Source organism: Prosopis cineraria, unplaced genomic scaffold (assembly GCF_029017545.1).
Source record: "Prosopis cineraria cultivar Desert tree isolate PC_DT_omini unplaced genomic scaffold, ASM2901754v1 PC10, whole genome shotgun sequence".
Taxonomy (NCBI): Eukaryota; Viridiplantae; Streptophyta; class Magnoliopsida; order Fabales; family Fabaceae; genus Prosopis; species Prosopis cineraria.
The window spans coordinates 33,553,505-33,566,578 of record NW_026555341.1 but is presented as its reverse complement, the minus strand read 5'-3'; the positions used below and the strand labels follow the sequence as shown (position 1 = coordinate 33,566,578).

The 13,074-nt window shown below is 29.8% G+C and overlaps 1 protein-coding gene across 1 annotated transcript; it reads right to left on the bottom strand.

Moving 5' to 3' along the window:
- Positions 1–2,648: 2,648 nt before the first annotated feature.
- Positions 2,649–5,175, bottom strand: LOC129323067 (transcription factor HHO3). The gene is made up of 5 exons (XM_054969618.1): positions 4,798–5,175; positions 4,402–4,685; positions 3,998–4,286; positions 3,780–3,856; positions 2,649–3,289 (listed from the first exon to the last, which is right to left on the bottom strand). Exons 1-5 carry the CDS (start codon positions 4,910–4,912, stop codon positions 2,918–2,920), a joined length of 1,137 nt encoding a protein of 378 aa, XP_054825593.1. The 5' UTR covers positions 4,913–5,175; the 3' UTR covers positions 2,649–2,917.
- Between the last annotated feature and the right edge of the window lie 7,899 nt (positions 5,176–13,074).

Here is a 13,074-nt window from a genome sequence, read left to right as displayed (position 1 = left end):
ATGGCATGTGTGAGAGTACTTTTCTTTTATAACTATAACGTTTAAATTCTGACCGGTCCCTTTGGCCCCAAAAAAAATTCTGACTGGTCCCACTTTTTTTAAATATATTTTCTTAAAAATTACCTTTTGTAGTTAAAAATTATTATAATTAGATATATATATATATATATATATTAATCATTATTTATAATTATCCAAATATTGGAGATATTATCGGTATTTTATTTTAGCAGGACTTGGTTGCAATGAATGAGGCTTATTAATTGAGTAAATATTATGTAAAGATACTATCATGGAAAAAAATTCAATTTATTATATAATTAAAAAATAATAATCCATTTTAAAATCTTTTTAACAAACACAAGCATGATTATAAATAGAGCATATCTTATTTACTCGACTCCACACTAGAAAAGATGCCATGCCTGACCATATCTCGAATTACTTTTAATAAAAAAAATACCTCCACACTATCAAAAAAGAAAAGAAAAAGAATATTTATTTTGATTCTTTTATAATTTTTGTGCCTATCTTTATCCTTTTGCCACTATTAAATGCATGAAAAGTTATTAAATATTTAAGTATTTTATTTTCAAGTTATGTATATTTAATAGAAATAAATTTAAAAATTTATTGAAATTTTAGACATAATTATTAATTTTTAAATTTTTTTATTTTAGAAACACATGATGAAAATAAATTATAAATAAAAATAAATAAAATATAATTTGGATAGAAGTAATACATAAAAAAGAGTACTAGCTAATTTGGGCAGGTGGTCATTGCCTCATATCAAGAGAGGAGGTGAGGGAGACACATACTCCCTTCATTCCTATACATAAGACATTTTTTTAAAAAGAAATTATTTTTAAATATAAAAAATTATTAACATTTTTTTAATAAATGACCTATTATACTCTTATTAAATTGAAAAGAAAAAAATATAGGTACTCTAATTAATTTACTTTAAAAAAATTATTTTTTTATTTATAATAATTAGAGACAAATTAAAATATTATTATACTTTTAATTAAATAATTAACTTTTATTAATTTATATAATTTAATTAAAAATATTTTATATAAGTATTAAAGAATGATAATGTAGGGAGCAACTTATTGTTTGTCTTGTTCATTGCATCCAATCAACACATGCGTTTTTGGTGCGTTGTATATTCTCTTCGGATATTCTTGGATTCCCCCTCAAGATTCCCCTGCCTGCCCCCACCTACTTTAATTCCACTTCATTATTTGAATCCACCAATTATTTCACCTTTAATCCAACGTGATTTATCAATATTTTTCACATATTTTCCATTTTTAATAATAATAAGACTTGGTTTTGATGGAAAGAAAATAAAAAAATAACAATACTAGAAGGAGAGAATGAGAGAAGTGAGCATTTTCTTACTTCAGTATATAGAATATAATTGAGATATCTTCTGTATATTTATAAGCAAAGGTATACAACTGAAATCTTATAAAAAATATACAAATTGATAATAGTAGGAGATATTATGAAATAATAGACATATAAAAAGATATGATGAATTAATAAACATCCTCGTAATAATGATAATATTCATAACTTATGGAGTTTTCTTTACTATATTTTTTTTAATTTTTCTACAATATGGTTTTCTTGTTTAATTTAATTTTCTTCTAATCGAAATCAAGGACAACAATTGTTCTAGTTTTAGTCTTAAGAAAAGCATGACTTTTCTGAAATAATTTTGCATGAAATTAGGAGAGAGATAAATGCTATAAGTTTCTCTTCATCAATGCACACAGCAATAAATCATGCCATCAATTCTCCATTTTTATTTTAAAAAAATGACAATAAAATACTACTAAAACATGCATATCTCAATTCAGGAGCACAAAATGCTCTAATTATTTTGAAGTGCCTTTGGACTTTTCTAGGATTAAATTTTTTTCATGAAATGACAATGTTGTCCTCCCCCAATTGACCTCTACATTTGCAGAGAAATGATGGGTTTTAAAGGAGCAACTCCAAGCCCCTCTAATGGCAATCAAATACCTCCTTTCAGATCCACCATTTCTCTACAGGTGCAGAGCTCAACAGGAGAGAGAAAGGACAATATTGTCATTTCATGAAAATTTTAATCCCGAAAAAGTCCTAAGTAATTTCAAAATAATTAGAACATTTTGTGGTCCTCGTTTGAGATAAGCTATTATTTTAATGATATTTTGTTGTCATCCCCCTTCTATTTTTGCCTTGCTAGTCACTCGTGTGCTGGAAAATGTTAAAGCGTGGGTGAGTTTGACTTGATGTAAAAAGAAATAATAATAATAATAATAATAATAATGATAATAATAATAATAAGTCGAATTAAAGAAAAAGTACATAGACAGAAGAACTCAAACTCGTCGACTTACTGTGTTTTACCAAATTTGTCATCGCGCGCTTAGTTATTTTTCACTGTGCATGAATTGATCTAAATGCTACTTAATCGTTCGCAATACATGAAAAGAAAGCAGCAGCTCAGCTTGAAGTTTCAGTAGTAGATTAACGAAAAACTGAATTGAAATAAGAAAAATAAATAAACAAATAATTTATTATTAAATTGAATAATGCTAATCATATAAAAATAAATAAACAAATAAACGACCCAACACAATACAAAAAGGAGAAGAGAGAACAGTTAGAATTGCCAAAAGATTTATCAAAGATCTGATGAAGTATTCTAATTTACGTACATTACACATCCCACAACAAAACTGTCACCTGTATTTTCACCTCTATAATTTAAACCCCACAAGAAGAAACAAGACGATAAAGAAACCAACCCAAAAGAGAGTATCCCACATGGAGTTCTCTACTACAATTTTCTGATTACAAAAATTGATTCTTTTTTTGTTTATTTATTTTCCTGCACAGTATCTTCATCCCAAACCTAATATCCACGAGAAGTAGAGGTGGTGGTGTGTGTGGAAGATGACGAATCAGGAGAAGAATTAGAATGAACAGCTCCTTCACTGTGATTCACCCTCTCTTCATCTGAATGTGACTGTTCACCCTGCTCCAATTGCTTGACCTTCGCCTTCTTAACAAACGCCGGACCTGCCCCCGGCATGGGAGGAACCGCCACTTGCGGGGGAGGAGCCGCCACCGGAGCATAAATTCCAGCCGTGTTCACCTCACCTGATGTTGCAGCATATTCTGGAGGTTGCATAAAAATGTTCCCAACAAGAACAAAAGGAGCTGTTTGTGGATTAGCATTGTTGTGAATCATCGGACTTGGTCTTCTTGTATGCAACCGGAATTTCTGAACACAATCAACATGAAATACATTCAGATTCATACACAGCATCTTTAAATGTAAAGATATAAATTAACATAGATAAACTAAAGAAATTGACCAATGATATGGATTGAAGGGTGTGTTTGGATACCCTTGGAAATTCAGGGACGGATCTAGACTTTCATGATTGGGGTGGCCAAACTGAAAATAGAACAAGAAATGCGGGGGCTAAAATCTAGTTTAAATTATTTTGCAAAGAAAAAAATAAAACTTCTACCAAAGGCTGTGTGATCCATGGGGCCCTTCCCCCCCCCCCCCTCCCAAAAAAAAAGTAAATCCGTCTTTGCTTGTAATCAATGATCAATTATCATTCCTCAAAAGTCCGTTTTTCATAAACTTTGTTTAGGCTCTGAAATTTCACTGTGACCAAAACTATTTGAAACTCTAATGGGATAATCAATTTTACTCTACTGAAATTCAAATATGTCCTTAGAGTTAGATTACGATTACGAACCTGCAGGTGGCTTTTGACTTCATCATTTGTGAGGCCATCGACCTTCATGAGCTCTCTGATCTGCTTCGGAGTTGCAGCTGAAACAAACACGGCCAGAAAACATGAATTAACGTGTTTTTGGGGGGCATACGATAAGAAAACTGATAATTTGGGTAATACGAAGTGACTAAGATGATGATGATAACAACAACAACAACAACAACAACAACAAAACGCACAATCTGGGCCGCCTAGCTGTTGAAGGGCTTGTAAGAAGCGTTTATGTAGTTCAGGTGACCAGCACCGCCGTTGCTTCCTCTGACCCTGCCCATCTTTCTCCTCCGATCTCTTGCTGCTGCCCCCGCCGGCGGTGGAGCTCATTGCGGCCACCACCGGAGGCGGAGACCCGGATTTACCAGCCGATGTGTTGTTATTGTTACTCTTTCCAGGAATGTCTTCCCTCTGAAATGGCTGGAACGCACCTCCATTTCTCTTCACTTCCAGCACCGTAGCTTTTCTGGGCAAATCCTGCACAAAACAGAGATTCAATTCACTTCACTTCCCAGACTCACCTCAAACACCGGAATTATCTCGTCCATCGGAGATTTTATTTTCCGTTAAAAGGAAAATTCTAGAATAATACCTCTTTGGTTGGGGGATCTGGGTTCCAGAGCTGGACGGATCTGAGCCAGTCGGATTTTCTCTTATCAGAGTTCTTATTGTTATCCTTGAAGATCTTCGGCTTATGCGAGTGTTGTTCATCTTCATCCTCCTCCTCGTCACAATCAGGGGAAGACCTTTTCTTAATGGGAATGAATTCTTCAAGAACAGGACCTTCTTCCATTGACGTCTGCTCCGAACAATCCGATTGTCCCTGAAAATTATACTCCATGGTTCCAGATAGTTGTTGCCTGTAAGCTTCAATGGCTGCCCCAAAAAAAAAAAAAAACAAACAAACAAAACAAAACTCAGAATCAAAATCAAAACCAAAACGAGAATCAGCCATGGAAAATCCAGAAACGATGGTCTATATATATACCTTGCGAGACAAGCTCGAGTGAAAGCGGAAGCTCCCTAGAGAACATCTGAATTTTCCGGCGTTCTTCTACTAATGCTTCGATGTATTCTCGAAACCCCATTTTCTGACGCTGCATTCTTTTTCTCTGTCTCTTTCTCGAGAGAAATGAAAAGAAAAGTCCAAACTCAAGGGATCAGAAGTGGTTTTGGAGGAAAATCAGGGCGAGAAGGAAGAAGAAGGAATAAATAAGAATGGCGTTTTGTGCAAGCATAGGTAGATCCGACCCACTTAAGAACAAGCAAAGAGAAAGAATATTAGGGGATCTAAGTAGAATCAAAATTGGGAATAATAATAAACTTGTAATCGAAGGGAAGCCAATCAATTAAATTAAAATAAAAAAACGAGAAAAAAAAAATTTGAACAAAAGAGAGAGAGAATATTATGAGGGTAAAGAAGAAGAACTCGGGAAAATATCAAGGTCGGGGCGTCGCGTACAAAACGAATCTTTGATGGATTTTTTAAAATAATACTAATAATTTTCTGAGAGAGAGAGAGAGAGAGAGAGAGGAGATGAATATTCTAGGTCTGGTTTTGATTAGCTTTTACTTTACACTGTGGGGTGGCTGTAGCCGTGACAGGCGTCATCGATTTTCTTCAGCACCAGCTCATACCACTTTACTCCTCATTCTCATCTCATCAGATAAGTTCAAACTTGAAGCTCACGGTCTCTCACCCCTTTCTTTTTCTATCGTTATTTCTTTTATTGTCTTTTTTTATATTTGTCATTTTTTGCCATTTATGTTTTCTATGCAAGATATTATCTTCTTTTAGCCGTAACTTGTTAGTACATTATATTTTTATATCCATGCCCACTAATATTTTATTCGTTGTATAATATGATGCAGAAGTATTTTTTTATTCTTTTAATATATAATTAAGAAAAATTAAAATGTACGGTTTTAAATAATTAGTAATTACATTATAAAAAATAAAACTAACAATCAAATCTCATTTAATATATATGATTTTTGGATATAAAAAATAAATCGAAATTTGATATCATGTTAAGGCTATAAATTAGGTATAATATAAATTATAAATAATGGGGAGAATTTCAGTAAATGATCTGTGCAGAGGTTTAATTTCAAATCAAGATTAAGAGAACCTGAAATAAGGGACTATTTTGAAAATATTTTGATGAGAAATGACTAAAATATTATTAGGTGGTGTTTAAATTGATGAATTTGAATTTAAATTTTAAATTTAAAATCTTACATTTTAAATCTCACATTTAAAATTCCTTATTTAGGTCATTTAAAAGAATTTAAATGAAAAAGAGAGATGAACTGAAATTTAAAATGAAAATAAAAAATTAAAAATAATAAGTTTATTTTTATTTTTTAATGGATAAGAGATGAAAAAAATATATTAAAGTCATAGAAATATCAATAATAAAAATATAAATACAATAAAATGTTTGGAGTGATTAAAATTTCAAATGATTATTATATAAAGAAAATTTGAAATCATAAATAAGTTATAATTTTTAATGGATTTGGATCATAAATTTTTGTGTATCTCAATGAAAAATTTGATTTAAATTTAAATCTAAATTAATTCAAACATACTATTATTTCTTTTTGATACAATACCTTCATTTTTTAACCAGTATTGCCAAGTATGTTTCATAGTGTTAACAAGTCAGCGAAATTTAATATCAAGAAGGTACTCTTAAATGGTTTTCATTCTCATATAGGTATTTACTAGAACGAAAGTTATATTAAGATATTAACAAGTTCACTTGTAATAAGTTTATAAAATTAACTATGTCAAAGGTATTATTAGCAAGTTTTGCTAATCAATTAAAATTCACGTATTTGTAAAATAATAAGTTAAATTAGAATTTTAATAATTTTACTTTATATTTTTAAAAATAAATGTGTTTTGATCATTTCCTAATACAATATATTTTCAATTCATTTCCTTTATCTAGCAATGTATGTTTAAGTTATACTCTATTAATTTTCATTTGAAATTAAATCCTACGTGGTTTATTGAAATTCTTCCTAAGTATTTTTTTTTTAACATTTTAGGCTGTCTGAATTAAATGAATAAAGATGAGTCTGATGGGTGACAGTGTGATACTGGCGGTTCCAACTTCGAAGGTGGGAAACCATTCTAATAAAATTTGGCACTCCCTTTGATGTAAGACGAAAAACTTTATGTTTATTAAAAAATATTAGCTATAATTTTAAAATTGTAAAAAAAATATGTTTTAAATTTTATTTTTTATTATAACTTTATAATTGATGATTATAATAAATTTTTGTTTAGAAGTTTATATAATAATAAATATATAAAGAGTGAAATTGGAAAACAAGCTGTAATTATTCCAATTTCATTTTGTATTATACTATCTTTGTTAAAAAATATAAAATATTTTTAATTAAATCTTATCTCTCAATAAAGTAGTTACCTACTTTCAAACTAATCCTATTTTTTTATATTTATCTTTATTAAATACCTTACAATAAATATAAAGTCATCCATTAATAGGGACACTTTTTTAAAAAAAGATAATAGTTTCACCTCAAAAGAGTAAAAATGCCTTATATTTTTAACATCAAATTTCTCAAAAAATATCTTATATTTTTTAACGGAGGGAGTAAGCATTTGAATTTTCTCTTAGACTTGTTTCATCTTGTTTCTAAATCACTTATAATATGTTTTATTGGAACCAATAAAAATATTAAAACTCATTAACCTCATTTAAAAATTTAATTTTTAATTTTGCTCATATTAAATATACATACTTTTTTATTTAATAAAATATACATATTTTAATAATATATATTTTTTTAATATTTAATAGAAGTTAAAATAAAAAAGTTTTGATAAAAATTTAATAATATAATTTATAAATAGAAAAAAATTTATCTTACAAGGACTGAAAGGACTATCAAGGACCAGATTAATATTTTTCTTAGTAAGAATATTTTGAATTTAAAAAAAATGGTTGTGAGAGACGCAAGGCAAGGAAGGAATACTGATGAGGGCAATGTGATATGATTTGACGAATTGGGTGACATATCCACAGAATATACCTCGGGCGTTGCGAGTGAGGGAATCTTTGAAGAGCGCGTACACGCGTGCGTCACGTCGCGTATGATTCTGGCCGAGATTTGTCTCCAACTTGCCCTTTCGCTTCCTTCAATGGCCACTGTTCGTTTTCGCTTCTTTCTCACCAACCTTTTCCCCTTTCTCGATTCTCGACGATTCCTTCTCTATCCCTGATTCCCTTCTCCCCCACTCGCTCTCCATCAGCGTGTGCCTTAACCATGACGTGGCAATGTGCCAGTTCCTACCTTCTCCCTTCTCACCGTCCATGGTCCCCACCACCACCAAGATAACGCTGATAATGTCAAAGATTACCCAAAAAAAAAAAAAACACTAAAAAAAGGAATAATTGTGTGAAAATCAAGAAATTGACGGTGCAAACCAACCATTGCCCATTAACGTTAGCCAAGCATTTTTTCCTCTGTAAACTACTTGTAAAGTTCATCAGAAGTGGGCTTCAAACCTCAGCAGCTTATTAGAGTCAGCTTTGCTTAAATTTCCTCTAAAATTATCACTTCTTCACGTCCTTACCATGAGGTGTCTTCTAGAAGATTTTTCGGCCAAAAAAAGTGTATAACGTATTATACAAAAATATCTAATGATTTTTAATTTTTGTTGTTCCAAATTTTAATAAATGAACCCGTAAATTGTAATCAAAGTTTCACATTCATCTCATTGATATAAGTAACATTAGAATTTTTGAATTTTTTTCAACAAGTTTAATAATAAATTTTTTTAAGATGCGTAAAAATATTATTAGAAATATTTTATAATAAGGATAAGGATGAGATGTAGCATAGAATACTACCAAGTAATGAAGTTCTTACATCAATAAGAAATTTCATACATACGCCTTCGAATGTATCGTGTGTGGGTCTTCAATTGATATTGAAACATTTTATCTTGGAAAAAAAAAAAGTCCCAAAGTTGCAACCTATGCAAATTTAATATATATTAATAAGAATTCATAATTTATATATAGAAAAGAACTTATGAAAAAATATCTATTCATTCCAAAAAGACAAAAGAAATGAAAAAACAATACGTTATGTTATTTAAGTCATTTTAACGTTCATACTCTTTTTTCATATTGTAGTCTTAAGCCATAGCTCGATGTTCCTACTGATTTACTATTTTTCTTATCATTTTTAACTTATGCATCAAGCATCAACGATCAATGAGTCACATTGTATAATTTTTATAAATAAAGTAAACGTGTGTTTCTAGATTTAAGATTTCCTCTAGCAAAAAAAAAGTAGCCGTGCCAATTTTTGGGCTTTGGCCCAAAAGTTGCCCATTATATATATTTTTTAAGAAATATCAGTTTCCAATACCCATTATACATATTGGGCCATTATTCGAAACGCAAGCTTGTTCTATTCCAAGTTTTTTGTTTTGGGCCTGTGTGCTGTCCAAAGTTCAGCCCAATCCTTGAGAGTACCTTAGTGACTGTTTTTAAATATCTATAATTATAATTATATTAATCAATCATCAATATATAATCAACCTCAATATATAAATTAAAATGAATATTACTGTGATTAAACTGTTGTTATCAATTCTTGTTTTTTGAATTGAAAAAAAAAACTTGTTTCCCCATGCAAGGCAAACTGAATTGATATACTTACATTTATAAATACATAATATCTAATTTTCCAATGATACAACACATGTATTATGAGTTTACGACTGCATCAAGACTTTCAAGTTGAGTGGAATATTAAAGCAAAAGGTACCAAATTACCACTCCCTTATTTAATTTCTCTCTTATTGTATTTGGACTTCAAAATTAATTAATCAGCGGTATGAAAGGAAAGAAATAATTAATACCCCAAGCGTTCTTGCTTGTGACTTATAATTTTGATTATAAGAATTCTATGCGTGTGTGTGAAGAAAATTTAAACTTGTTACTTCTACTATTCATCATACTCTTATCACCTGAGCTTACCCTTAGAGATGGTTGATTATGAGAGTTTCTTTGCAAGTGGCTTATGTTCAAGATTAAAGGATTTCAAAGCTTCCTCCCAAATTCTCTTAAATAACATTGGGAACTTTAACAAAAGCCTAGACTAATCTGGATCGAGTTGAGTCAGATCCATTGTGTGCAAGCTCTACAATTTAAACCAACGCTACTACATTCCCGGAGCTTATAATTTAAGACATTTAGTTAAGCTGGTATAATTCCCTTGCAATTGAACGAAACATCTTTCCCTTCTTCTTGTCACTTTAGATGACCTCAAAAAAGTTATGCTGTAATTATCCTTCTTGTTTAATCATGCATGTTCCATCCACTTTCTTTCTACCGTCATTCTAATTATATATCTTCAAGCCGCCCAAGAATCTTCACAAAACAAAAGTTCTTGACATATGAAAGCCACTATATAAAACAGCGCAAGAATCAGATAAATATCCTGCTCTCTCTCTCTCTCTCTCGTCTATCTTCGAGTCAAACAATGAATCTTGACCAGAGGATTGCAAGAGACAACATATATATATATATATATATATGTATGTATGTATATGCATATATATCGACATCCACACATGAACATATGAGAAAGGATTAAACAGTAAGTGTAGGAATAAGTGAAAGGTAGTGACAGTGAGACTGAGATTGAGTGACAGATCAATGATGGCGGCTGAGAAAGCCTCAGTTTCCTTTCTCATACTTGCATCATTTTTGGAAATCTCTTGTTCAAGCTTTCTCCTTCCAAGTTCTCTCTCATGCCTTTCTCAAATATTATCACTGGCTTTAACCCTTGTCCTTCTCATACGTCAGTTTGCTAGAAATATGGATCACACATAGATATAGACTATAGAGCACGTGATTTGCTCTTTAATATTAATCCTATGGGTCTGTCTGTGTTTTTAGTTCGTAGAATCCAATGTCTCTATCTCTGGCTATATGGGCATTCTCTTTCGTTCTTCAAGCCTTTCGATTTCTGCACTCACTTTACATGTCAATGGCATTATTTTTTAGTTAGCTCATGTTAGGTTTCTTTGTGGTTCTGGAGATTTGTCTTCTTTGTCTCTGCTTCTTTGACCATATACTTGCTTTAATTAGTTACCTTCCACACCCTAATTTATTCCCATGGTGAAAATCAATATCAGTTATATTAAATTACCATCAATTATCATCAATCATGTTTAACATGAAATATGAAATTTATAAAAATTTATAATACTATTCATGCATTGTTAATATATTCAAATGTACGTAAGTGAACTTGATTTAATGTGAGAAATTTTACAAGCCTTTGAGATTTTGAGTTGAGATATTTTGTCCATTTTATTATTTTCCCACATTTGTCCTCTCACTTTCTTACCTGGGGCTTGTCCCATTTGTTTCCTGGTTCCTTACACTTGTGATAAGAAAAAGGCACTTAATTAGTTAATTGAGATCACTTCTATACAATATATGTAGTTTGAGGTTTGAGAATTTGAGACTATATACAAGATATTTAAATCATTTTAGTCTCATTTAATTGCTAGAAATGATAGGAATGGAATTGATTAAAAAAATCAAAATAAAAATAAATTAAATTATTCTTTGCTCTCACTGTAAGTATAATAAAACTTAATACTTCTTCGTCCTAAATTATAGAACACTTTAAAAGGAGTTTCTCCATCTTAAAAAATAAGATACTTTGGGTAGATTAAAGTTTCATTAAATATACCAATTTTAATATTACATTTTCTCTCTCTATAATTAATTTTCATTATTTCTCTTTTCAATGTATTAAATGATGGGTATTTTTAAAAGTTTATATTTTAGTTTTGAAAAGATAAGGTTGTTAAGTGTATTTAATGAGATTTATTGATATATGAAATTTTATTTAAAAATATTTTATAATTCTAGATAGAAGGAGTATAATTACCATAAATGAAAGAATCATCGCACTTTCTAAAAATATCATAAATCATGATTATTAATTTTACGAACTAAATTACATTCCTCGTGAACATGGCTTATCTATGCCCTTCCACATTTTGATCATTATAGTTGTTTTATCTTTATTTTTGAAATTCATTCTATTTTATTTCTTTTTAGCAACAGGACTTTAATATTTACAGGGACAAATTATATAATTCACCGATCTATTGACTAGTCATGCTACAAATTTGATTGGTAATTTCTTTTTCTTTTAATTAATTCACCTTGTTATGAAAGGTGGTAGATGATGATAAAAGCTTGATCTACTTCGAATTAATTGTTTCATGTTTTGATTAATGTTATCAATTATGATTTTTTTAAAAGGAATTATATGACGTGTATTGAATGCAAAGACAGGCAGCGGTTGTAAAACCATTATTGCGTCAAAGCGTTTAATATGGCCCAAAGCTTCCGTACTTGTAATCTGTCTTCCCTGTGAATAAATCTAAACGACACTACCAACTAATATTGCATGACTAGTTTGTCTTCCACTGTTTCTATCACGCACACTCTTTCCTGCTCCAAAAAGATTTTTTTTTAATTCCTAATATAAAGCATGTAAAAAGTTATTTATTATTATTTCTTAATTTTACTTTTGATATAAATTTAAATTATACATGGCTCATATTATACTGTGTGTTTCTTTCTTTTTATTTTTAATAGAGGTAAAGTTAATTTTTTTATTTTAAAACATATTTAATAAGTTAACTATTCTAAATTAAGGATGTACTAGAAAAGTTAAGAAAATTTAAACTTGTTAGATAACATTTCTTCATTTGGGTGTCGAATAAAATGATAGATGAAAAATAGAGGGAGTAAACATATTTTTTTTAGCAAACGATAACTATTTACTTTACATGTTGTCGTAACATTTTTTTTCATGCATTATTGGACATATATTTGAATAAATGTGAATATGTAATGTGTATTATTTGAATTTTGATGATTAACACTTTCTATGTCATGTGAATTCGGTAATTGTATTTAATATAGATACTGAATGTCTATATCATTTGAATTATTAAAATTTATATTAATAATTTTAAATTTATACTCTACTTGATATTAATAAATAAATAAATTTATCTAAATTATTAATATAAATATCAACGATTCAAATAACATAAATATTTAATGCATGTATTAAATACACTTACCAAATTTAACTCTTTTTTTACGTGGGTGTATCGAATGATAAAATATTGATTTCAATAACAGTTCATTGGCCCGTGAAGTGGGAAAAAAAG

Bases quoted from the DNA above. Each gene is read 5' to 3' on its own strand.
- LOC129323067 (XM_054969618.1), bottom strand. From the start codon at position 4,912: ATGCAGCGTCAGAAAATGGGGTTTCGAGAATACATCGAAGCATTAGTA. The intron at 4,686-4,797 runs GTATATATATAG...TTTTTGGGGCAG, and splicing joins ACTCGAGCTTGTCTCGCAAG to CCATTGAAGCTTACAGGCAA. The intron at 3,857-3,997 runs GTGCGTTTTGTT...TGTTTGTTTCAG, and splicing joins ACAGCTAGGCGGCCCAGATT to CTGCAACTCCGAAGCAGATC.